At 33.5% G+C, this 24,384-nt stretch overlaps 3 protein-coding genes across 3 annotated transcripts; all 3 read right to left on the bottom strand.

The window, feature by feature from the left end:
- Window positions 1-2,405: 2,405 nt before the first annotated feature.
- LOC117917758 lies at window positions 2,406-4,142 on the bottom strand. Its single transcript, XM_034834133.1, has 5 exons — window positions 3,777-4,142; window positions 3,223-3,325; window positions 2,926-3,113; window positions 2,774-2,846; window positions 2,406-2,683 (listed from the first exon to the last, which is right to left on the bottom strand). The coding sequence occupies exons 1-5, from the start codon at window positions 3,864-3,866 to the stop codon at window positions 2,529-2,531; spliced, it is 609 nt and encodes a 202-aa protein (XP_034690024.1). The 5' UTR covers window positions 3,867-4,142; the 3' UTR covers window positions 2,406-2,528.
- A 1,976-nt stretch (window positions 4,143-6,118) lies between these two features.
- On the bottom strand, window positions 6,119-10,182 carry LOC117917636 (adenine DNA glycosylase). Its single transcript, XM_034833977.1, has 7 exons — window positions 9,652-10,182; window positions 9,507-9,566; window positions 8,764-8,883; window positions 8,583-8,680; window positions 7,412-7,950; window positions 7,147-7,253; window positions 6,119-6,573 (listed from the first exon to the last, which is right to left on the bottom strand). Exons 1-7 carry the CDS (start codon window positions 10,156-10,158, stop codon window positions 6,484-6,486), a joined length of 1,521 nt encoding a protein of 506 aa, XP_034689868.1. The 5' UTR covers window positions 10,159-10,182; the 3' UTR covers window positions 6,119-6,483.
- A 777-nt stretch (window positions 10,183-10,959) lies between these two features.
- Window positions 10,960-19,093, bottom strand: LOC117919216 (MLO-like protein 1). The gene is made up of 14 exons (XM_034836350.1): window positions 18,767-19,093; window positions 18,634-18,691; window positions 18,353-18,552; window positions 16,181-16,294; window positions 15,981-16,041; window positions 15,555-15,649; window positions 14,363-14,437; window positions 14,163-14,251; window positions 13,967-14,016; window positions 13,333-13,373; window positions 11,896-12,105; window positions 11,724-11,791; window positions 11,548-11,608; window positions 10,960-11,460 (listed from the first exon to the last, which is right to left on the bottom strand). The coding sequence occupies exons 1-14, from the start codon at window positions 18,893-18,895 to the stop codon at window positions 11,263-11,265; spliced, it is 1,449 nt and encodes a 482-aa protein (XP_034692241.1). The 5' UTR covers window positions 18,896-19,093; the 3' UTR covers window positions 10,960-11,262.
- Window positions 19,094-24,384: the final 5,291 nt, after the last annotated feature.

The raw sequence follows: 24,384 nt of genomic DNA, 5'->3' as shown, positions 1-24,384 counted from the left end.
TGTCTTTAGTAGCTCTAACCAATTTTGCTTGCAATAACATAATGCCTCAAATATTCTTCTAGTATTACGTTAACCCTCTCTATTTACCCATATGTTTGAGGGTGGTTGGTCATTGAGAACTTCAATTCTATAGCATCTTGAAGGGTTCAACCAAAAATCAGCCTGTGAAATGAGTGTCCTTATCACTCTCAACATTTTCTGGTAACCTGAAGTGTTTAACCACATTACTAAAGAACAATCCTGCAACTTATTTAACAAAGCATATTATATGGGCAGGTAGATGCATGAAGAAATATGTAGATAAGGGAAGGAGGCCATTGGTGTTTCAAGTGGAAGATATTGTTGAAATTCACACCACAAATTTGGAAGAAGTTCGGTATCAAGAAGGTTCAAAGGGGTTTGATTACCAAGTATAATTCCAAAGAAATGAAGATTAGTGTCGTCGCATATAGGTTCAAGCTCCCGGATTGATTAAGAATCCATTCTTCATTCATAAGAGTTTTTTGAAACTATTCCATGAAGACCAAGATCCTACAAGAGTGCAACAAAAACTTGCACCACTTAAAATTTGAAAGCAGATTAATAAAGAGGTTTACAGGGTCCTTGATCACCAAACCTTGGGAAATCACAAAAATAGAAGGATAGATTACTTGATTCATTAGAAAAGGACATCTAAAAAGGAGGTAAGATAGGAAAAGGAAGGGAGCAACCTTTTAGCAGTTTAAAGAAGTTGTACACAAGTATTTGTAATTTAAGTTGATGAGGACACTAACTCCACGTGGTGGGGAGGTTTATCAACACCTTAACTCAAACGATGTCACATTAAGGCCTCGTGGGGTGGCATCTCACATACATGAGTGCTTATTAAGTAAACAAGATGATGATTGAGGCTTATGGGGGATCATGTCAAGGCTTAGTGGTGGCTTGAGGTGTAACACATGTTGCTAACACATGAGGGCAACATCAAGGCCATGCAACTCAGCACAACAAAAAATTTATGAAATTTAGGGTAGCTAGTATCTTTCCTTTAAAGAGGATGCCTAGAGATAGGATTTTTAAGTTACAAAAATTATTTTTAGGATTTTATTTTTATTTTTTAGAAAATCAATTATGTCTCCTCAAACACCTATGATGTCTCCTCTTGATATTAGGGAAATGACTTAAAATGCTCTTTAAAGAGGGGTTGTGTGACTAAAGGTGGTGATGGTGGCACAAGCTATGCCATACTAGGGGCACAACATGAGAGCTTTAGATATGAGCATGGCATGATTGTGAGCTTTGCTAGTATGCACACATGAACACAATGTCATGAGGTGTAGTGGAACCCATGGGCACAATGACACAAGCGACTATGACACATGAACGAGCAAGGCTCTCTTAGGTTAGAATGCATTGTTGGCACATGCATAGGCCAAAAAAGCAACACAAACCATGGGCTAAGAAAAGGGCTTGGCATTATGGCAATGTTGCAAGCATGTGGGCCAAGAGAGGGTTTGGCACACATGGGTTGCCTAGACACACAAGCAACAAAAACTCTACACACAAGGGGTTGACTAGACACTTGAGTAGGCTAATGTTCATGGGTTCAACAACAAGCATGGGTTGACACCATGCATGCCACACAAAGGACTCTTGGGCATTGAGACCAACCCAAGCAAGGGAGGTACCTTAGCATTGGGTAAGTCCAAGCAAGGGACTACTGTCACAAGAAGGGCTTGACATGTGATGGGTTGACATGTGAGCTAAGATAAAAAGACACTTGGCATAGGCCAAACCAATCTATACAACAAACACCAAGTGGCAAGCACATGTATCAGTAAGCAAGTAGTTCCTATGATGGTGGCAAGGCAAATGATGGGTTGTTGAGCTTGAGGATAGTTAGGCACTGATGAAGAAGCAAACATTGCATGTGGCCAATAGGTGACAATAGTTGAGGGTTTTTAATAAGTCAAAGACAAGTGGCAAATGGTTGAAGCATGGAGATAGGCTAAAGACGTTTTAAATTAAAATTTGAGTTGAATTTGAATTCAACTTCTTTGTTCCTAGATACATGGGAGTCTTCAAAGCAATTCAATAATGCGTCCACCAACCATTCATTCAAAGCATGAATTCACCAAGAGAGTGTGTGAGAATCTTGTAAATTCTTTCTAGAGTAATACAAGTTAGGGAGGGTTACCTTGTAATCTTGTTTTGACCTATCCCTCTCTTGTTACTTTCCTTTTTGCAATCCCATGTGGGTAAACATGGGTTGGCTTAGAGCGCTTCTAAACACCTCACAACATGAAAAATTTGTAGGAAAAATTTGTGCTTGTGACAAATATCCGTCATATGTGGTTGCAGTATAGCTTCTTTCACTGTCTTTCTTGTATTAAGGACAAGAATGCACAAATAGGAGAAACCTCTGGTACAAGATATGGACTTGCAAATCTTAATTTTTCTCTTAATTTATTTTTCCAAAGCCGAAATTTGTGTGGACAAGGTGATGATTTTACATGATGTGAATTGAATGGAAGAGCACAAATATGAAACTATTCTTTCCACACAGGAATGATTCCTTGAGCTGCCAAACGCTTCTCAACCCAGAAGACCACATGCTTTGCGGTGATTCTCTTCTCATCAATGAGAAAGGGCTCTACTGTGCTTGACCCTGATCCATAGGAGGACAGAGAAAACCCTTTTGGACCTACCCAACAAGATTACCAAATCCAGATTTCAGTGGGATACTCATTAGGGTCTGGCAGTGTTAAATCAGTAGTGTTAAGGCAGTGAGTACCTGTGAGGACTCCATTTGGGAAAAAGGCCCAGAATGAATAGGGAATGCCCTTCTTCTGAAAGGAACCTTCCAACTACAAATCAAAACATGAATTAGACAACCTGCTTGGTAGAATCATACACATAAACTGAACAGACAACCAGAGAGCTTACCCTGTTGTCCTGGAATGATAGTTCGATTTCCGATAAATCATCTTGAGCTTCAAGGATTGATTTCAGTGAAGGGATGACATCCTCCTCCATCATCTGGGGCAGTGGCTTTACTGGAGCTTTGGCTGGAGGTTTTGGCTTTGCAGGACCTTTTTCTTGGGCTGGTTTCACCTCCTTTGTCTCAGCAGCAACTAGGTAAAAACAAGTAGAATACATACTACTCCAATCAAGTCCCTTCCACCCATCTGATAAGAAACATGATAATATCTATATATTTTAAAAAAAAAGAAAAAAATATACCTGTGGGTGTTGATGATTCTTGAACAGCTGAGCAGGCAATGATTCTGCGTGAAGTCACTGGTTTACCAACCATCTGATGCATGCACTGGCCATGTCTCAAACACTATTCACAATTGAAATTCAACACTACATGTTATATTTGGTCCGTAACACACTGGAGAAGAAGAAAGAAGACAAGTTTTTTGACATTTTCCCAGAAAACAGAAGATTGATTAACAACCCAGTTACATCTTCTACTATATTTTGCCACCACCTCTGAAGCTCTGAAAGAGTATTCATTGAATGTATGACTAGTTTAACAAAACAATAGCCAATCCTATCCTATTGGGATAAGGTTGATGTGGGTCTAAATTTAGCATGTGAATTGGAAGTTTCAGCAAACAATTCAAACCATATACAATACTTATGGGTGGATGGTTTTTTCATTTTGACTTTTTTTTTTTTTTTTTTTTTTTTTTTTTTTTTATGTGGGGTGAGAAAATATAACAGAAGAAATTCATGAAAATTAGAGTTGAAGGAAAAGAAAGAGTAGAAAGGTTTGAGATGATGCATACCAGAGGGAGAGTGGAGGAGGTGGCTTCAGATTTTCGAGTGAAATAAGAGGATGAGGGAAAGCTTGACACTCCAATAGCTCTTATTGCCATTATCTCTGTGGGGAGAGGACTTGAGAAAGAGATTGTAAGGCTTCCAAGATATCAATCCCACTCCCAATTTTTGTTTTAATCATGAAACACTTCTCGTTTATGCATTGGGTTTTCCATTTTTCTTTCTTTCTTTTTTTTTTTCTACAAAGAAATGATTATCAGAGGAAGAGAGTTAGAGGAGTTGTTTGATTTAAAAGAGGAGAGGAGATTGGAGGGAGAGGGAGAGGCAGAGGAGTGGTAAAAGGGACCTCTGCTTTCTCATCCACACAGGCCTTGGAACAATACATGCCACTGGTTTTTCTTTCTCCTCTCTCTCTCTCTCCAATCTCCATACCTACATATATAAATGTAATTGATAAGACCTCCAAGAAAGCACTAGTATATATATATATTTCATTTGTGGATTTTTAAGGAATTGTGTTCGGTTTTTTAAAAATATTAAAGAAAAAAATGTTATATAAATATTTTATGTTGGGATACCATGAAAGAAAAAGTTAAGAAAATAACTAAGAGAGAGATGAAATTTTTTTTTAAAGTCCAAGGAAAATGTATGGGTTTGGATATCATTTTTTTTCTTCTAATTTTTAAAAATAAAAACTTTTATACAAAATATAAAAACTCTTATAAAAAAAATTATCTTGTACTTTTGAATATTTTTTTCTTTCAAAATTTTTAAAATTTGAGAATTAAATTTTAAAAATTTAAAAGGCATATGTATCACTTTTTTTTTCTATAAGATTTTTTATTTTTTAGAGAGAGACCTCTTTTATAACAAAGAAAGGATGAACGTGTGGAATTTTTCCAAAATAGTTATTAAAAAAAGAAAATTATATTTAGAAATTCAAGTGATCTTTTTTTTTTGCATTATTCCTTAAAAAGACATTTGCACAATAATGTAAGATGTAAAAAAATTTTAAAACATTTTTCATTATCACTCAAAATACTTTATAAAAGTAATTAAAAACATATTGAATTTCATTGAAGAACAATCTATTTTCATGACAAATTCTTAAAAATTTATTTTTTGGTCAAAATTTGTTAAATATGTTTTCTAAATTAGAATTTTTTATTTTTTATTTTTATGTAAATGGGTAGTGAATGACTACATTAATATTACAATTAATTGAAGTTTATAAATAAACTTCATTTACTCATCTTTAAGACGAGTAAATGAAAACCATTTGGAAAGTCTTTTCAGGCTTTCCATCCCTTGTAGAAAGAGCATCCGCACAAGAAAGAAAACATTTTCTCTCTCATTCTCTTTCATATTTTCTTACTCTTTCATTCTCTTAACTCTCCCATTTCTCTTCTTTGATTCTTTCCTCCTCGTTACATATATTGTTAAAGTAATATATAGTTATCTCTATTTTTATTTACATTGCATCTATCCTCGTTTTATAACATTTTTAAGAATAATGTCTAACAAACCAAACATTTAATAACAAGGGTTCTACTTTATTCACATTGATTACTCTAGTTTTATAATTATTATTATTATTATAATTATTTTAAACCATAAGAGATATAAAATAGAAATTCTAACAGAACACATACCTACACCCTCCTTCCCTAACAGTTAATAGAAAATCTAAGCATCAATTCCTATTAAATTAAGAGAAAGAAACATCTGGGTATGTACAAGAAGAGCTGCAGTATGAGAATAGGAATTGATGGTTTACCATATTTGGGATTTTCGATGTGGTGTTGGCATGACAAACCCCAATATCTGTTGGGCACTGCCAATCCTTTCATTTTTTCTTTTTTTCTTGTTTTCCCATAAAACAAAAAAGGTGAGATTTCCGATTCCCTTTTAAATTGACACCATACCCTACATAGACTTTGAAGGAATATGAAATGGGCTGCTTGATATCACCCTCACCATCTTAAAAATCACCCAGCTACAAAGCCCCTGCACTCTCCACCATCCTCTGATGTGGAAGTAGAAAACATTGCTTGGCAACAAATGAGTGAAAGGAAACTCAACAGCAATACTGGTAGACTAAAATGTGAGGTATTATATTGGTAGGCGGGTGTGACACGGATTAACCTTCGAATCCGTCCAACCTCCTCAACCCATCCAAGTTGCAGTCCTAGTTATATAACTAATTCTTTCAGTAAATAGTTGTTTCCATCAATACGTATTCACAAAGTAAAGAAAAGTTTGATTCATGTGTACATTTAGGTCTTAAATGCACACTGAGCAAATTAACCCAGTAACAGTAATAAGAAGCAACAGATTGAAGAGGCTTATATCTTGAAAGTTGAAACTAAGATGTCCTCTCAATTAGCTACAGAATATTTCTACATTATGAAGTAAAAGTCCCTTGTTACAGACTTCTGGGCAAATCAATTATAGCCTTTCTTCACATTCATGTCCATGAGATGACATTAACCACCTCAGGAGAAAATGAAAGTAATCTTACAGATAAATAAGACTCATTTCTTCTCCATAAATAATCATCTGTAGATAAAACACATAACCACAAGAATCGCTATGTTGCATGAATAAATGAAGCAGTTTTCTGGCTGACAAAGCAGAAGCAGCAAGCTACAAAATTTTCTTGTTGATTAAAGACATTGATCAATGCACTGCATATTCATAGCAACAGGATTTGTTTCAGGAATCCTTCAGTTTCTTGGAGTTGTTTTTCTTATTTTGGCAAGGATGGGGTTCAAGGGCAACCTTTTTCTGAATCATATTGTAAACCTGCATCAGGATGACAGATTTGGATAAATAAATGATAATGGAAACAAGGAGATGCTAAAGTTAAGAGATTGGATATATTAGATAGGAACACTAATCATCAGGTTGAATACCTGGGCTCAGTAGGAACATAAAATCTAGAAGGGGAAAAAAAAGAAAGAACATCAAATTATCTGTTTGATTCAAATTTTGAGGTGTCTTGCAGTGTAGGATTGCTTTCTTTACCCTTATATTTGTTTACCATATGGTGTTGATTTTTATCAACACAATTGATGTTCATTTACAAGAATACCACTCGAGAACTTGATAAACATAAATTTTTGGTTTAAACTTAACTAAATTATTTATTTGAGCATTTTACCACATTCAATCAAACTACCTTTTCAAATGGGTATCATATCATGTGGTGAAGTTTTGAGTTATAGAATCATGCTACTTTTCTCACTCCTAAGGTAATATGTGGCAATAATATTTGAATAGCAGCATTGCCAAATTACCCTTCTGACACCGCTACTTTTCCTACTCCTTAAGGTAATATATGGAAATAACATTTGAATAGCAGCATTGTCAAATTACCTTTCTGACACCAGATGTTAATCCCATGCTTGAAAGGGCCTCACTGTCAATCCATCTCCAAGTCATAGTTTCTTTGTCCTCATTTTCATATGAGATTTTCATCCCACCTTCATGTCAATAGGAAAAACAAGGATTCAAATATAAAGCAGATAACTAAGCTATAATATGTATGTGGGCATTGATGGATAGATAAGCACACCTCGCTACAGAGACACATACACAGACATACATATTTGAGAGTGAGAGTTTATAAGTAAGCCCAAACCTTTTAGATGCAGAACTAACAACTCCACATACATAGTAAGATGAATGTGAGTGAACACATGGACACATTCCCCAACATCTTCCCTTGAAACTATGCGACAGTTCTTTTTGGTATCAAGCTTGAATGACTTCAAAAAGAGATCAATTGTTTTTCTCCTTGTGGCCCCGTCAGCTTCTCCATCCAGCAGGACAGATGGGAATTCCCAAAGGCCAGCAAGCAAACCTTCATTAGGCCTTTTTACCAGAAGAAATCTACTGTTATATTGGGATCCCTTTGATGTATCTTGCCCTTCCAATATCTTCACAACAGAAACAGCAGAAAAATCATGTCTTTTTTTGGCCTTTACAACTTTGACAGGATAATCTGTAACTAATATCGATCTATGGCTTTCAGACATTGATAGTGCAGAGCAATGGTCAGAGACTGGACATGCAGAGCAGATTGGGTTTAGTGGAGTGCATATGGTTGCACCAAGTTCCATGAGAGCCTGGTTGAAATCTCCAGGTTTGCAAGGATCGACTAGTTGCCCAGCTAATCTCCTGGTCCAAAGATAATATAGAACACAATAAACAAAAACCCCAAAAGAATTACCAAAAAAAATGTGTTGAAGAATGAAATTAGTATATATATATATTTGTTTTTTGAAAAAAGAATGAAATTAGTATACACCAAAAGCAATAACGAGCATGATGGAAAATTTCATTATTTGCACCACTGTCATAATTTTGATTTGCACCACAAACTAGCAGCATAGAGGAGCATAGTATGACATAGTGCATATATATAAAGAACTGTGTGCCAACTTTGGATTCAGGGTCAGAGCCACAAAATTTTCTTTTCGGGGGCTAAATTACATGAAGCATACTTTTTGGGTCAAAATCCAAATACCATATGAAAATTTAATATTGTGAAAGAGTCAAGGTTAAAATGAGAATATATTTGACAAAGTTTAGGAGCCATTTTTGGAATTGGCATTTTCTTGGAGTGCCATATAAATCATGGAGAGAGTAACTAATTAATTAAGAATGGAATAAAAGGAATTTTGAATTTCTTGTACCCTTTTTTGGGATGGGGAAGGGTTGCATGGCTCCCCTTAGACACTTGTTAGCTCTGGCCCTATTTATATGTATCATCCATTAAAAAAAGTGCTCCAAGTATCAAAAAGCCTCACCAAATGTTCTTGATTGTTGCTGAATGTTTTGGATTTGAGGAGATAGCTTTTAGTCTGGCAATTACCCTTACTACATTTCCATCAACCACAGGCACTGCCTGAATCAGTAAATCTGGAAATTATTGAATGGCAAAAGATGCTTCTTACATAACTAGAACAGAAATTTGCAGAATTTTCTTACCTCCTTGAATGCAATCGAAGCAATTGCACCAGCTGTATAGTTTCCTATTCCTGGCACCGCCCGAAGAGCAGAGGTGGTTCTAGGAAACCCACATTTTCCTTCAGAAATCATCTTTGCTCCCTAACACATGAAAAAAAACTAAAAAAAATCACGTCCTTGGCTGCAGGTATAAGGAAGAGATTCTAACTTCCTTGTTTTAAAAATAAGAAGTATGACTCTATTTTCCATTTTGCAAAAGTTCCTTTTATTATCAAATATTCATTCAAAAAACAATCCATAAATTGTTGTTCAGTACAAGAATCGTACGAGGATCAATGCAGTAATGACACTAGAATATCTTTTAGTGCTAGTTGCAGTCTTGCAGATAAGACATATGTCTGGATTCGAGGAAAGAATTATGCTAGGTCTAAAGAGAGGGCCTCTATTTTTCCATTGCCATCTAAGGTAGCTGATTCTACTTCAACCCGCCTTCTGCGAAAGGTCCCTTCACCAAAGGTATTCAGTCTCCATAATTAATTTCATCTCTAAAAATAAATAATCTTCTTCCAGCCATCTCCTCTCTTATTGAACCTACCCTTTCTAGGAAGTGCAAGACCTATATTGGTAAACTGCTGTGGAATTTGAGCTACAAGCTCGGAGAATCACACATTGCTTCTGAACTAGAGGATAATTACTCCAAAAAAAAAATTGAAATTAAATGAAAATTCTTATTATCAAGGTTGAAGAGAGCAAGGAAATGTGACCTCCAATAGAAAGCGAGCCCGTCTGTAATACCCCAAGCCTGCCCATATCTCGTTCACCTCCTGTTTCATCGGCACAACAACGGCGATTAGATATAACAAAAAATGGAGTCAAATTGCAGAAAACAAAGGGGAAATGAAGGAGTACCTCGAGAGAAGCTAGGGAGAGATGATGAAGAGTGGGCCACTTCTGCATCCAACGGTTGTAATAATCAATCACAGTCTCAACCCTCGTTTGCTGCAGCATCACTTCGGAAACCCATACAGCATAAGCCCTGTTGTCTAGGTCTTCATGGGCATCTGCATCATCTTCATCTTCGTGGGTCGTGGTGGTGGTTGGTGTTCTCCAAGGGAGGTCCCTCTTGTTGAGGTCGTACCACCCCAATAGAGAAGCCCTAATCTTTAAGGTTTCATCATGACCAAAATCCTCAATATCCATGACCTCAATTTCGGGGGTCGTTCTTTGTTTCCGTTTCCTCTTCTCTTTGTTGTCTCTGCTGCCATTCCTGGCCCCAACCTCATCATCCATGGAGGGAGAAATGGATGAATGTTGCAGAGCCAACAATGGAGGAGTAGCTTGGGACTGAAGGTACTTTTCCCGCCGCAAATGGGATTCAAACCAATGAACCCATCTTCCACTTGCAACACTACACATTTGGAGGGGAGGCCTCCCACCATTTTCCCATGGAAATTTTATTTGTTAACGATTAAGAGAAAAAAAAAAAAAAGTTCTTTGATTGTTAGATGGCATCTAAATTTGCAAATAAAAATGATAAAATTTTAATTAAATTTACAAAACATATAATTTTAGGTTATGTGAATAGGAGTAACTTTAATTTCTTTATATTTAGCAAAACGATCAATGTTGCTTTTAAAGTATATTTGATGATATTTTTATTTGAAATGTTTTTAGTAAAATATTTTTTTTATAAGTAATTTTAAGAAAATCATATGAAAGATTTCTTTAAAAATACCATAAATGATTTTCCAACATTACAAATGTTTTTTTTAATTCTTAAAAATACTTTTTAAAATTTATCAAATACCTTTTTTTAAATAAAAAAAACACTTTTAAAACTAAAAACTTTTCTTAAAATCATTGTCAAATGACTCTTAAATTCAATTTTTTTACACCTTTATTCAATGTTGGTTAATTTGGATACATCTTCAAGAGCCCAAATACCGAGAACATCTCATTTCTTTATACTTGAATCGCATTTTTGTATGCTTTCATTCAATGATTCAATGCTAATTTGATACTTCATCGCTTTCCTTATGATTTCTTTTAAGCCACCTCTCAAACCTTTTGAAAACTAAAAATATTTCATTCCCATGATGATGAGATTTGAAGCTTTGAAATCAAACCACTTTAGAAATATTTGGACTTTGAGAATATCATTGACCAAAAATCAAGGGAAAAACACAATGCCACTTGTGTTTTGCTTTCCTTCCATTGTGTAGAAAAGGGAAAAGCTACAAGCATCTTAGCATTAGCCACAGGGAATATATATGAATGTAGAAATGAAACCAGCTCATCAGTAGACACCACCACTCAACTCTACAAACACCCTTGTATTTTGTAAGAGATTCAAACCCAAGGGAGCTAACAGTTCTAAGTATCAGATCATTACAACCTAGTATTGGCAAAAACAGGAACGATTTCAATCAATGTTTTTAAGAACACATGTTCAAAATGACACAATTCACAGGACAACATAAGAAAAGGCTGAACCCTGCTATATTTTTCTGGATTGGCTGCTTACTTCTTTTCCTCAGCGGCACCTGTAAGCGTTATCTCCTCTTTTGCATTTTCACTACGCACAACTCTTCCAAGCTGAATCATGGGTCCTCTGTTAGCATTACCAGTCGTTGTTTTCTTCCTGGCCTTTTGAGCCCAACCAACAAGGCCTGCTTGCACATGCTCATCAAATATCGCCTTTTTGAAATGAGTCCCCATCTTCATTTCATCACAGATAGCAGGTAAGATTTGTCAGTCCTAAGAAAGAGTATAAATTGGCTGCAACCTCAATTCAACTGAACTTACCTGGGTGACAATGGCATAAAGGGGGAGGGTGCTATAACTGCAGAGTACCTGAATGATCACCCTGAAAAGAAAAGGAAAAAAATGGGAACAAGAGCAGTGAATTGGGAGCCGAACACATCAGAATATGGACATATTCAAAAGAACAAAATATAGGAGAGAAAAGGCACCGGACTTACCCTATAACGAGTCTTGGGATGATGTATTGGACTTTACCCATTATACAGGAATCAAAGCCATATGTAAACTACAGATGGTTGAAGCATATCAGATTTAATCCTTCTTATATTATTGCTACCTAATCCATAAATAATTGATATGGTGAGTCAAGCCTTGAATATGGCGGCTTACCAAGATCCAGAAGAAAAATGCCATCTCAAATGAATTTTGGAAGAGAATAATATGGATCAGGAAAAGAACAATTCGGGGTCGATGGAACCAGAAGTGGTCATCTGAAGGTTGAACAACCAATTCTCCTTCTATGGCTGCATGTTTCTCAGCAACCTCATGGGCTAACTGGGAAATGACATGCTCCAGCTTAGCGCCCACCGCAAGTAGAAGCTGCAAATAAATGAATAACAGAAAGGAAGTGAATACCCCGACAAATGCAATCTAAATTTCATGTTGCTGGTGAGAATCTGATATGTAGGTATATGTATTGATCATGATGATAGATATTGCTCGCCTTGACACAAATATGTGTGCATTTGCATGTGTATCCTTGGTGCACTGTGATAACAGAAAAGGACAAAATGTGCCAAAGAGAACACATGCAGAGCTGGACAAATATAAGTATAACCACTGGGTCATACAGAAATGTTCTACTAGTTATAAATATGTTATACTAAAGAGATCGAGATAAATATTTATATTATTATACATTGTATTATACACTTAAAAGAGGGAAAAAAGAACATACCCTCCACTTGATGAATTATAACCAATTAAACTCTCAACAGCATCAAGCTAAGCATCATACTTTATGGAGAAATTTCCTTCATCAATTTGTTGGGATTTGGCAGGAAAGAGATACTACATGTTTAATTCCCTATCCAAGACCTTGGCTTCTCAATCAATGATAAATTTCAACTCTAGACTTGAAACATCCATCCACAAGTATTTCCTTATCGAAATTTTCAAAGAAATAAGCACCTTGTAATAGATCAAGACTGATGATGGAACTCCAGAACAGTACTTGGAACAAGTCTGTTAGCTCATTAATAAACGTCATATGAAGGGAATGCAACACCATAAATATATTATCATTTTCTCTCACAACAAAACCTTGGAACTTGAAGCATTTAACAATTTCTCTTTATAAACTTCAATAAATAACTAAGTTGTGGTAAGTACAAGGGCATTATTAACAACTCCACCAACTAAAGCTTAGCTCTAAGTTTGTAAAACATCAAATATCCAAGTAGGACAACTGAAAATTAATATGAATTGTTAAGCATGCATTAAACACAAAATGTTTGACCATGCAAGCATGCACAAAGGGGTAATGAGAGGGAGGGAGAGAAGCTTATTGCTCTAAGCTTGTGAGCAACAAATACCCATTTAAGTATTAAAAAGAGAGTTAAGAGAGGAGAAATAAGCTTATTGCTCTAAACTTGTGAAGCATCAAATATCTGTTTAAGTCCGATTAAAAGAAAATTAATATGAATTGTAAAGCATGAAAATTCAACGCATTCAAAAGTGTGACCACATGCTTGCAGACAAAAATAGAGAGAGAGAGAGAGAGAGAGAGAGAAAGAGAGAGAGGGGGGGAGAATCAGGACTACTCACAATGAAAGGAATGAATGCTATCCAGAAATAAGTATGCCAACCTGTGCAGTAGAACAAGAAAACATCATATCATGATATAAAGATCTTTGCTAGCTGGCCAAGATCAAAACCAAAAAGAGGAAACCCTTGTTGCCTTTTTTGTGAATGATGTGCAAAGTTGTATTCTCTCTAAAACCAAGGCAATGGATTCAGGGTTGTCTAACTCGTAAATCATATCAAGAATGTTATTTTTTCCATATATTTGTCATAAGGTTACAAGAATGAAGTTTAAAAAGATATATAACCAAATGCACAAAAGATAGTAAGGCTTAAAGCATAAAAATAGGTGTTCATTAATTCTTTACACATGTAAACATTGAACTCACGAACCTTGACTTGTAGTATTTTAATGTATATGTTTGTCCTAAGATCCTAATAAACTTTATAATCTTTAAACATAGTTACAAGTTCTACATTCCAACCAGCCACTTTGTAAATATTATTATGCCACTAATCATCTCCACGTATAACCATATTCTCAGATGGATGATTGGTATTTAAGTGCTTATGTACAACGTCGGATACAAAAAACTAAAGAAAAATATTAAAATCACCAGATGACATCAGAACAAGAATTTTGGACCAGTTAGCATACCATCAACATTAAGCAACAAGAAGACAACCACAAAGATCCAAAGATACCAACTGCAACCAAAAAACCAGAGGTATACCCATCAATTGAAGTAAAATAACGAGAATTGTTTCAAAGTTTCAGCCAGTATAAAAGGTCAACGACCAAAACAAACATAGAAAGCCTCAACATTATAGAGGAACTCTCAAGAATCACTTACCTTATACCAACAACTTTCTTAAAATCGTCTTCAAGGGCACGTACCATGTATTTGTGAAAATTAAACTTGCGGTTTTGCCTGCAATGCATCTACAGAAGAAGTAAGTTTAACATATAGCATGCACCAAGTGAGAAGCAAAAAAGAAACAAGACCTACTGCTAACTGGATCAATGACATTACCCATGAATTAGATAACTTACCATAATGAATCCTAGTCGTAAGGTCAAGTAATCTGATTTCGTCACAGATGCATAAAATTGCTTGAAAAATGAATGCTGAAAAAATCACAAAAAAAAAAAAGTGAGAATTATGATAATGGTTCATTGTTAACCAAAGCAATAATTTTGCTCTGTTTATAAAACATTTTGCGATTCAAAGTTTAGGATTGTTTCCTGAGGGAATTCATCTTCTGGGACCTTATGTTTCAAATTTGATCATTATGAAACAAAAACAATAACTAAAAGTGGAATCTGCGAATGAGGCTCCACCATATGCTTTTCTTTGGGGGTTGAACAAAAACAAAAGAACGGGGATCTTGCACTACGGATAATGATAGAACTTGTTTTGCACGTTGGACTAACAAGGAATCTATCCCTATTTGGCATGAGCTGAGGATCCTGTTTTCCCAGTTCTGAAAGCAAAAAGATAGATCCTAAAAATTTTCACTTCCATGCTAGACAGTACCCTGGATGCAACGTGTATTAGCCTTAGGTGAGGTAAGAAATGCCTAAATATAAGCAAGGACATTGCCGGGTAGATAGAAATGATGCATCCTATCAAAACCTCAGTGCGATAAATAGGAACCCATACCATGACAATCTTGCATAAAAATGCTAGTTCAGGTCCGAACTCAGTGGTCATTTGACAAGTTTTTCTATTACTTTTCAAAAAGGGATGTTTTTCTTGAATTCAATTTCTACTACAGATTGATTACTCTATACAATCCGAGGAGAGTCCCCTTTTTAATGGTTAAAAATTGCAAGACGATTTGTTTAGATCTTTTGCATGTTTGTGAAGTAAATTTCCTCTTCAATATGTTGGCACCTAGAAAGTACCTTCTTTTCCTTTCTTCTTGCTATCTTTACTTGTAAATGATCTGTCACATCTAGTATTAAACCTTAGACAAGGAAACCCAGCCTAAGTCAAGTAGGAATACATAATCAGAGGGTGGTTTTGCACTATGTTGCATGTGAGTGAGGCCATGATGTGCCAAGGTGAACGAAAGATGTAAGAAAAGGATACATAATACAGGACGTGACATTGTATGCATCCACAAATAAGACCAAGTTTTTGAATGACATAATGAACCACATCAAACATGATTTAATTTCAGTAAGTTGCACCAGCTTAAAATGACAGAGACAACCAAAAATGAACTAATAACTAACTTACCACCCAACTCATGACAGCTGAATTTTTACCGATACCAAGAAAACGATCCTTGATGAATGCATGGTCATGAATATGGGTGATCTTTTTCTTCAGAACTGCAGAACACAGTTCACAGGTTATAAGAATATAAACAGAAACAAAAGCATATAAGTAATTTGATCTAGCAATGGACACATGCATACACAGACACAAAGAATGAAGTAACCCAGAGTCAGAACTGCCAGTCAACGTGACATGGTTTCCTACATGTCATTTGAAAAGAAGAAGCTACTATAAAATCACAGAAGCATTCAACCATATTACTCCCAACAACCATAAACAATCACTTCTCTTTTATATTGAAAACATACACATAACACATGCCTCCTGTAGTTAACAGAAATTATTAAATTAACAATTTGAACTATAAATTTAATGGATTTTTACCCTCTTCTGTATCATAATTATCCTTTGCAATAGAATCCTCCCAAAGTTTCCATTGATGTATCTGCATCAAGAAAAAAAACCCAAATTTAGACAAAGAAGATCAAGGTAATGTTTTTTTTTATAAGCACCCAAGAGATATTATAAATAGAGAAAAGGGATAATATAAATTTTAAGGACAAGCAAAAACAAGAATTACTCACCTTTGCCCCTCCAAAGATAATAGTGAGAACACAGAAGGTCACGTGGACAGTGGCAAGCACGAAGATGAAGATATGCAGATGATGCAACGCTTCAAGAGACAGCAATGGGACTTTCTGAAAACAAAGGAGATAAAAAAAAATGGACCTGTTAATTTCTGATCATTTGTGCAGCTATAAATGAAACTAGAGCATCAAGTTTTGCTTCATGTCCGTTATTGAAAGCTAATAATTTCTCATGAATCCATTTACAAAGTTTCAATGTAATAAATATCACCATCTAAGTTTTGACTTGTTTTTACTGTTTGGAATCAGGCATACCCATACTAGAAAAGCACTGTGAAGGTTTCAGACAAGCCATGGATGACTCTTATGAGTTAAAAAGAGCCACAAGGTAAATCAAGGAAAAGTCTGGAGAATCCTAAGAGCTTATTAAAGAATTTCAGAAACACCATAATTAGCAAGCACAGCAAAGGTTCCAGACAAGTCATGGATGAACATTGTGAATTAAAAAGACTCATAGGACAACTAACTCAGGAAATCTATCTTTTTCTCTCTGCATTGCATGTAAAAAATATTAGTCTGCATGTTAAGTCAATAAATGTAGGAGAAAGATCCCTTTCTCAGCCTCCTAAATAATCATAGGACACAGGATTAGATGCTCTTTTCCTTTGACTTGTGTCTGTATGATGCCTGAAGACACTACTAGCTGCCTAACACCAAATAGCGCCCTAAGTTCCTACACCCTTAAGCAGTAAAAATGATGGTGACACTCTTCATGCACCTCACCAAAAGCATCCATCAGCTTCTGTCTGGAAACTCCAGGATCAAAACTTTCCTTCTTTCCACATTATTTCATGTGTATGGTTGTTCATGGCTGCAGAAAAATATGTTCCATGTTGCAAGTATTTCATAAACCCTAACAGTTTTACTGCAAATTATCAATCACTAAGATCTAGAAGTTCTGGTACTCCAATTCCACAAATCCTCTTCATTCCCAACTCTTTCCCTGTTCAACATATCTGCATCAGAAGATGACAATTCTTAGGCTCATTTGAGAACTTCTGAAACCATTTTATGTTGATCTTCTCATTAGCTCTCCTTATTCTTTTGAGAACTTGACTTGGACCAAAGTCATTTTTCCTTTATTCACTGCACAGTAAATATATGACAAGAATGGGTAATTTTATCAATTTTGAATCATAAATGGAGCACAATAACTCACAGCAACCAGGGATGAAATTTCCAAAGCCTGGAACTGTCAAAAGCAGTGATAAAAGAGGTAAAGTCCTAACTTTTCTTCCATACACAAAAGTATCATCAGACATGTGACACAATTCTTGGCCTTCTCGTGAAGCCATGGCCTGAACTAATTAAAAAGGTGTTAACCTGTGATGGGAAGCCATGCTTCTCAACAGAGAATTCTAGCCCCTTCCTGAATCTAGTTGTTCACACCAGACCCGAAAAATAAGATACCAACAAATCCAAGAATGGGGGGAAAAAAAGCATAAACAACTCCATCCACCCAGTCAGAGAACCAAAAGTAGCTAGATTACCCAATGCGCAGGATTGCAATTACAAACCCAAAACAGAGGAGCCCATGGTTTAATGGTAGCCAAACACGGTATCCCCAAGCCTTAAAGAGGCAGTTCAACTAAGGTGGTCCACTACACCCTCAAATAGCCAAGGAGAAACCTTGCCTCAACAGGATTAAGATAAATTTGATAATTAAATTGATGAAATCCCCTTCCTTTCCCCAATTCTGCCCTATAAGCAAATTCAGGTTCACTATTTCTCGTGTGAATCTCGTAAGATATAGAACAATCCAATCATGTAAAAACAGATTATGCCATAGATTCTAAAAGATTACTGTAGATCCAAAATCCTTGTGGGTCATGAATGAACTCTTTAGCTTGTTTGGAACAGTGAGGTTTGGGAGGAAAGTAAATCATTCCCTTAAACGATCCAAATCCCATGTCTCAGGACCGGCAGATTTTGTAATGGAAAGGAATTGGGAAGGTATCTGGTTGAGATTTGGAAGAACTTTTGAATACTCACAATGCCATGCCATTGCCAACCCCTTTCCATCAATTGAATTTCTTCCCAGAATCCATATCTGAGCTGCTTGAATAATGAATAACAAACAATAAAAAAAAAGTATGGAGAGTTGGCGACCTCATTGCTGCAAGATGATGGTGCAGAGGAGAGCAGATGCCTCCCAAGTGCCCAGTGCGAGAGACTCTGAGTGGCATGCTTTTCTTCCGGAAGCTTGCAAGGCAGCAGGTGACTCACGACATGCTTTGGCACACAAAATTTGGTGATCAAGCTCTGGAACACAGTCAGCAGCAGGGAAATGAACCCCAAAAGCATCAACTCTGCACCAACCCCACCATCAAATCGCTCACATCTTCATCTGAGAAACCAGAAGCAGAGAGAGAAAGATATCATATACCCACCTTCCTTAACCTTCTGCAAAGCCTGGAACAGAGGATTCTGGTTCTTCTTCTTCAAATACTGCAAATAAAAAATAAAAAATTCAAACGTTACAAACCATTCCAGAGAGAGAAAAAGAAGAAAACCTGCGCTTGCCTTGCCGAGAAAGTGCAGAAAGCGCTCAACGGCAAGAGAAATGGCGACAATGATGGTGCAGACAACCGCCACCACCCATGTGGGAGTGTACTCCAACGTCGTCTCTTCTTCGGCTCCACCCCCCGACATATCTCAGATTCTGGCGCTCTTCTCCCTCACCCTCCACTTCCCTGCCAGCCTCCCACTACTTGCAGCTTCTTACGTGTGGCACGTTTTTCCCTTAAACGAATTTGAATATTTTTCTCTCAAATTTTCAAATTTTCACAAACCACATCCTTCGAATCATATCCCTGCTGTATACCATAAGATTCCAAAATTCGATGCCTTCAATCTTAGCTTTAAATTCATTTTAGACTTCAGTTTTTTTTCCGTGTTTTACGCTTTGTCCCCCTCCCCATCCAAAACCCAACATTTTTATCTTTTAAATAATTACAAATCTTTCATAAAATTAGGAATAAATATTACATTCATATAAAAAAATTAAAAAATATTAAAAAATTAAAAAGGAAACTGATAATATAAAAAAATAAAAAAAATTGAGACAAATAGTGAGATCTGAATACACATCCAATCAATGATAATATATAATTTTTTTTTGGAATAAACAAATCTAAACTTCTTTATCTCAGCGAAAATTCCGGAGTTGAAACAGTAATTAGTGGTCACCTACATTTGGACGATCAATTACTATGAAATTGTGGAAGTAGGAATTTCTTCTACTCATTTCTTCTAAGACACGCGCTTCCTTTATTTCTTCTCCTCACGTGTCTTTTCATTTTTTCTTAAAACGCGTGGATATCTTAAAGTCGCCCATTGTTTTTCTCAGTTTCTCTCATTGCCTTCATTTCTTTCTTTCTTTGCCAAATTAATATTAATACTACATTTGATTTTTGAAAGAGAAACAAGAAAGAAAATGGAAAAAAATTATAAATTTTTTAATAATGAAAGAGACAAGACAAAAAAATTTCATTATTGAGGTTTTTTTAAAAAAACTAGAAAATGGTAATAATTTCTACATCAAAAATAAATAAAAACTTTTCTACCTAAACTATATAGAGTTACTTTATACCCTTAAAAATTATTTTAAGTTTATTTAATATATATTTTTAATAATTTTTATATTTTATATTAAAGTTATTTGTAATAACGTATTCTCAATCATATAGATATTATCTGACCATAGGATTAAATGAAGTTTATACAAGGTCAGGAATTTTCACCCTTATCCGATATGGGATATCACAAATACCCTCACATCCTTTGCCATATATATGAATGGACGTGTTTTAAAGTCATGAGAACTTGGACCTATAACAAACAATATTTATACTATTAAAAGCAAGTCATTACAAAATTTGCTACTTTGAACATGAATTTGATAATAGACAATTTCTAATTATAAAATGAATGTTTGTATCATTTCCAATTTGAACCTTCAAGTTTGAAGTATGAAATAATCATCATGCCCTTGAAATGGGTTTTAGGGTATCACAAAATGCATAACAAATAATATTTACACGGTTGGGAGCGAATCATTGCATTATTATTATTTTTATTTTTAAAATTAAAAAAATACAAAAATTAAATGAAAAATACAAAATGTATTCAAATAGACATTAGGAAATTTATTTTTCTTAAACTTTCTTCATTTTATTTAAAGAAAATGGAAAAGCAAATCATTTTTTTAATTTCTTTTTTACCATTTGTTACTAATTTTAGGGGGAAAAACATAACCTAAAAAATAGAAGATGTCAAAAGATATGTCACCCTAATTTCCTTATGAAAATATGAGAAAAGTTTGAGAAAAATGCAGCCTTCGAAAATTCTTCCCATCTTTTGCTTGAACAACCAAATAAAAGAACAACTTTACCATTTTTTCTTTTTTTTTTTCTTTCTTTTTAGTTTTCATCTTCTCAAACTTTTTGTGAAATCAAAGGTATCTTATTTCTTTTATTAAAATTTTTTTTTCAGAAAATTACTATAAAAACCTATGCGTCTAATTTTAGAAAATAATTCTAAAAAATAGTTTTGACAACAATTTTTTAAAAATTATTCTCTGATTTTTTGTAAAACTTAAAATATTATTAACCTGTTTTTAATATTTTTAAAAATAATTTTTGTATGTGGTGTTTTACTTTTAATCATTTTACATATTTATATAATTATTTTTTAAAATAACTCTATAAAAATAATAGAAAATAATTAAAATATATTATGTTTTGGAGAACCCAAACAAACCCTAATCCTTTGAAAATAAAAGGAGAAAAGTTGAAATGTGGGTTACAACTTACAATTTTTGGATGGTTCACGTGTGGGGAAGAAAACAAGAGTGATGGGATCATTTCACATGCATATTTTACTTAAAATAATAATAATAATAATAATAATATTGGATTCTTGTTAAAAAATCTTTTTTATTTTTTGGGTAAAATGTTTGGTGTACATCACATTAGAAAAGAATGGCATATTTGGTGAATGGAATGATAAACTCTTTTACTTTTTCATATATCAACCTTCTTCAAAATTCCCCCTTTCAACAACTAGACAAAGACTTATTTCTAAAAGGCCTCTACTTTTTCATGAAACATCCGGAAAAGCCACAAATTGTATTGGAATTGGCATGGTCATATATTGCCTCTCATTTTTAAACTCTATATTTGTTTTATCCTCCTAACAACATTCACCCAAATGCAACCTATCAACCACAACCTACAAAGACAATAGATGATAGCTGAGGTCACTTAGACCGACCCTCTTTAACAATTCAATTAGTCCATCCAAAAGCAAGACAAGTGGATGAAAGATTGATTGAGCTTATTGTGTATATGTTGTTCTTGGTGAGATTCCTTTCTACCATGTTTTTTTATCGGTTTCATGACGATTATGGTATAGTCTTTATGGTCAGAGTATTTATTGATTGAATATAGTGTTAGGTTATTGTGTTTCTGTTAATATTTTTATAATCGGATGAATCGAAAAAATTATCGGTTCATGAGTTATTGGTTGAATCATAGTCAAGTCAATACCATTATAAGTATATAATTTAAAATTTATTAAAAATAAAATAATTATAAAAATTAAAAATTTTAAAAATTAAATATATTTCTTCTAAATCACAATAAGAATAAAATTTATTAATCTATTGATATTTCTAATTTTATTAAATAATAAAAATATAGGTTTTAATGGTTAACATGAAATAAAATTGTATTATTTAAATATATTTACATTTTAATAATTATATAATTTATTATTTCCTATCTTAAAAATTATTGTGGTGGTTGGCTTTCTCATGCCTCTCTTATTGTGGTGACACTTGGTGGTTGATATGTGTTGCTTCCTACAATTCTCTTCTTTTTAACATACTCTCCTTTTATTATCTCAAACTTCTGATTTGGCTTTAACAACTAATTTTATGATAATTTCTTTATAAAATAATATATAAAATATATACTAAGATATATATATATATAATCTCTTCATGGATACTAAAGTCATGAAAGGAAAATATTATGATAAACAATATATGTAGACATCGATGATTTTGGGTAGATAAATATGTAAGGTGTTAGCGAGTTAGATAGTTTAGGTTAGTACTTTTGTTCAAAATATTAATGGAATTACTTTACATACTCCATGAAATTTTATTGGGCCTTAAAGATTCAAGATCATTATCAATTCTAGTTAAAGTCTAGTTGAGTATGTTTAAGCAAATAATGACGACATAAAAAACTTATATTGATGTATAGATTTTACGAGACAAGAAACATAAATTAGTGTTCTCAAATGAGTGATCAAGTGCCTTTGACATTTGTGCCATCACACCTAAAATTCTAAAACTATGATTTAATTATAATATAAAGGGGTTAATCCATAATTATAGAATTTGAAATGTGAATTAAAGGATAATGATATAATGTTTGTAATATAGTATGTTGACTATGATGTACAAATAACAACCGGATTATTTTAGTTATTATTAAATATATTTTTCCAAATAATAACAATAGCATAACACTTTGTTCTACAATTTTCAAATTAAAAAATTTATATATTTTTTAAAAGTTTACATAACATGGTTCAATAAAGGGTATTTTAGAAAACAATTATTCGACTTATAAAAAAATTACATATATTTTAAAATATTTTTAAATGAAGATAAACCTAATTACTTTTTCTATATATATATATTTTTAAATAAAAAATAAAAAATAAAAATAAAAATAAAAATTAGTGAGCTAAAACCCACTTTTTTTTTTTTTTTTTTTTTTAATTTCCAAACAATGAAGTTTTTTAAGAATTTGGATCTAGAATATGGAGTATTAATGAATGATTAGGATAGGATTTAGAAGATCAAGTAGAAGACATATATAATTCAAATAAATTTTTTTAGTAAAGTACATTGATTGATTGCCATTGATCATGTGCCAAATGAGTCATATGCTATGGTGGCAATAATTATGGGTAGAGATTGTAGAGATGGAGAGGTGAAAAGTTGAGTTATGAAATATGAGCTAAAATAGAGAATCATCACAAGTCTACAATGGTGGGGTGACACATTTTTTTAAGTCTTATTTTATTAACCCATCTTTGTGAGTTTATCTAACATTAAAAGAAAGCCTTAGTTGGAAGGCACCCATGTGACCCAATTAATATTGAACTATTTAAGTCTTGTTTGTCTTTCTAACATTAAGAGAAGAAAGCCCTAGTTGGAGAAAGAACAATAAATGGGTTTAAGCATTTTATTTTATTTTTTGTTTTTTAAATAAAAATAAGAAAAACTTATTTGATTGTCCGATGAAAAATAAAGAGAAAGAAAATTAAATTCCCGGATGAATATATTTTCCTCTATTTAGATTTTGAAGAAAAAATTGATAGAAAATAAAGAATTAATACTACATAATCATCATTATTGAAATACTTCTAAATCACTTTTCTTTTTTACTTTGCAATTAAAATTAATTCTAAAAAAATAATGTGAAGCCAATATTCATTCCGAATCACCCATATCACCTAAAAAGATCAAAACATAAATAAAGTTTTTATTTTCATGGTCTATTTATCAAGTCAAAATATTTTCATGCCATCTAATCCAAGGAAAATGATTTTTCTAAGTATTTTTTTTCTATTTCCTAAGAAATAAACATATCTATGATTATATTTGCTTCCCAAAAATTAGTAAAAAAAGAAAAAAAAAAAAAAAGGTAAAGAAAATGGTTTTTCTATATTTGATTTATTTTTTCATAAAAAATAAAATATAATTAAAATTTTATGTATTTTAAAATTATTTATTCTTTACATGATAGAGGAAAATAAAAACAATTTATGGATTTAATTTTTTTTTTTTCATTTTACTTCCATTCCATTAAAAAAATGGAAAAAAAATTCATTTTGGTCTATTTGATTCCTATTTTCAAGAACTGTTTTCTGTTCTTAGAAATAAAAAATATAAAAATTTGTTTAGAGAAGGGGGTGTGTTTTTGTTTTTTGTATTTTCTATGTTCTCAAAAATTATTTTTTTAAAATAATAAAAAGATGTTTTTATTGTTTTTTCATCATTCAAATAATAGATTATTTTTCGTGTTTTTTTTCTTCTTTTTTGTGTTTTCTTAGTTATT

This window comes from Vitis riparia, chromosome 7, assembly GCF_004353265.1.
Source record: "Vitis riparia cultivar Riparia Gloire de Montpellier isolate 1030 chromosome 7, EGFV_Vit.rip_1.0, whole genome shotgun sequence".
Taxonomy (NCBI): domain Eukaryota; kingdom Viridiplantae; phylum Streptophyta; class Magnoliopsida; order Vitales; family Vitaceae; genus Vitis; species Vitis riparia.
This window is presented reverse-complemented; position numbering and strand designations above follow the sequence as displayed.

Excerpts from the sequence above, each read along its gene's own strand:
- LOC117919216 (XM_034836350.1), bottom strand. The coding sequence starts at position 18,895 with ATGTCGGGGGGTGGAGCCGAAGAAGAGACGACGTTGGAGTACACTCCC. Across the intron at positions 14,252-14,362 it reads TACGACTAGGATTCATTATG|ATGCATTGCAGGCAAAACCG; the intron begins GTAAGTTATCTA and ends CTTCTTCTGTAG. Across the intron at positions 14,017-14,162 it reads AAGAAAGTTGTTGGTATAAG|TTGGTATCTTTGGATCTTTG; the intron begins GTAAGTGATTCT and ends TTTTGGTTGCAG.
- LOC117917758 (XM_034834133.1), bottom strand. The coding sequence starts at position 3,866 with ATGGCAATAAGAGCTATTGGAGTGTCAAGCTTTCCCTCATCCTCTTAT. Across the intron at positions 3,326-3,776 it reads CCTCCTCCACTCTCCCTCTG|TGTTTGAGACATGGCCAGTG; the intron begins GTATGCATCATC and ends AATTGTGAATAG. Across the intron at positions 2,684-2,773 it reads CCCAAATGGAGTCCTCACAG|GTCCAAAAGGGTTTTCTCTG; the intron begins GTACTCACTGCC and ends CTTGTTGGGTAG.
- LOC117917636 (XM_034833977.1), bottom strand. The coding sequence starts at position 10,158 with ATGTGTAGTGTTGCAAGTGGAAGATGGGTTCATTGGTTTGAATCCCAT. Across the intron at positions 9,567-9,651 it reads TCTCCCTAGCTTCTCTCGAG|GAGGTGAACGAGATATGGGC; the intron begins GTACTCCTTCAT and ends CCGATGAAACAG. Across the intron at positions 8,884-9,506 it reads GGGCTCGCTTTCTATTGGAG|GGAGCAAAGATGATTTCTGA; the intron begins GTCACATTTCCT and ends TTCATGTGTTAG.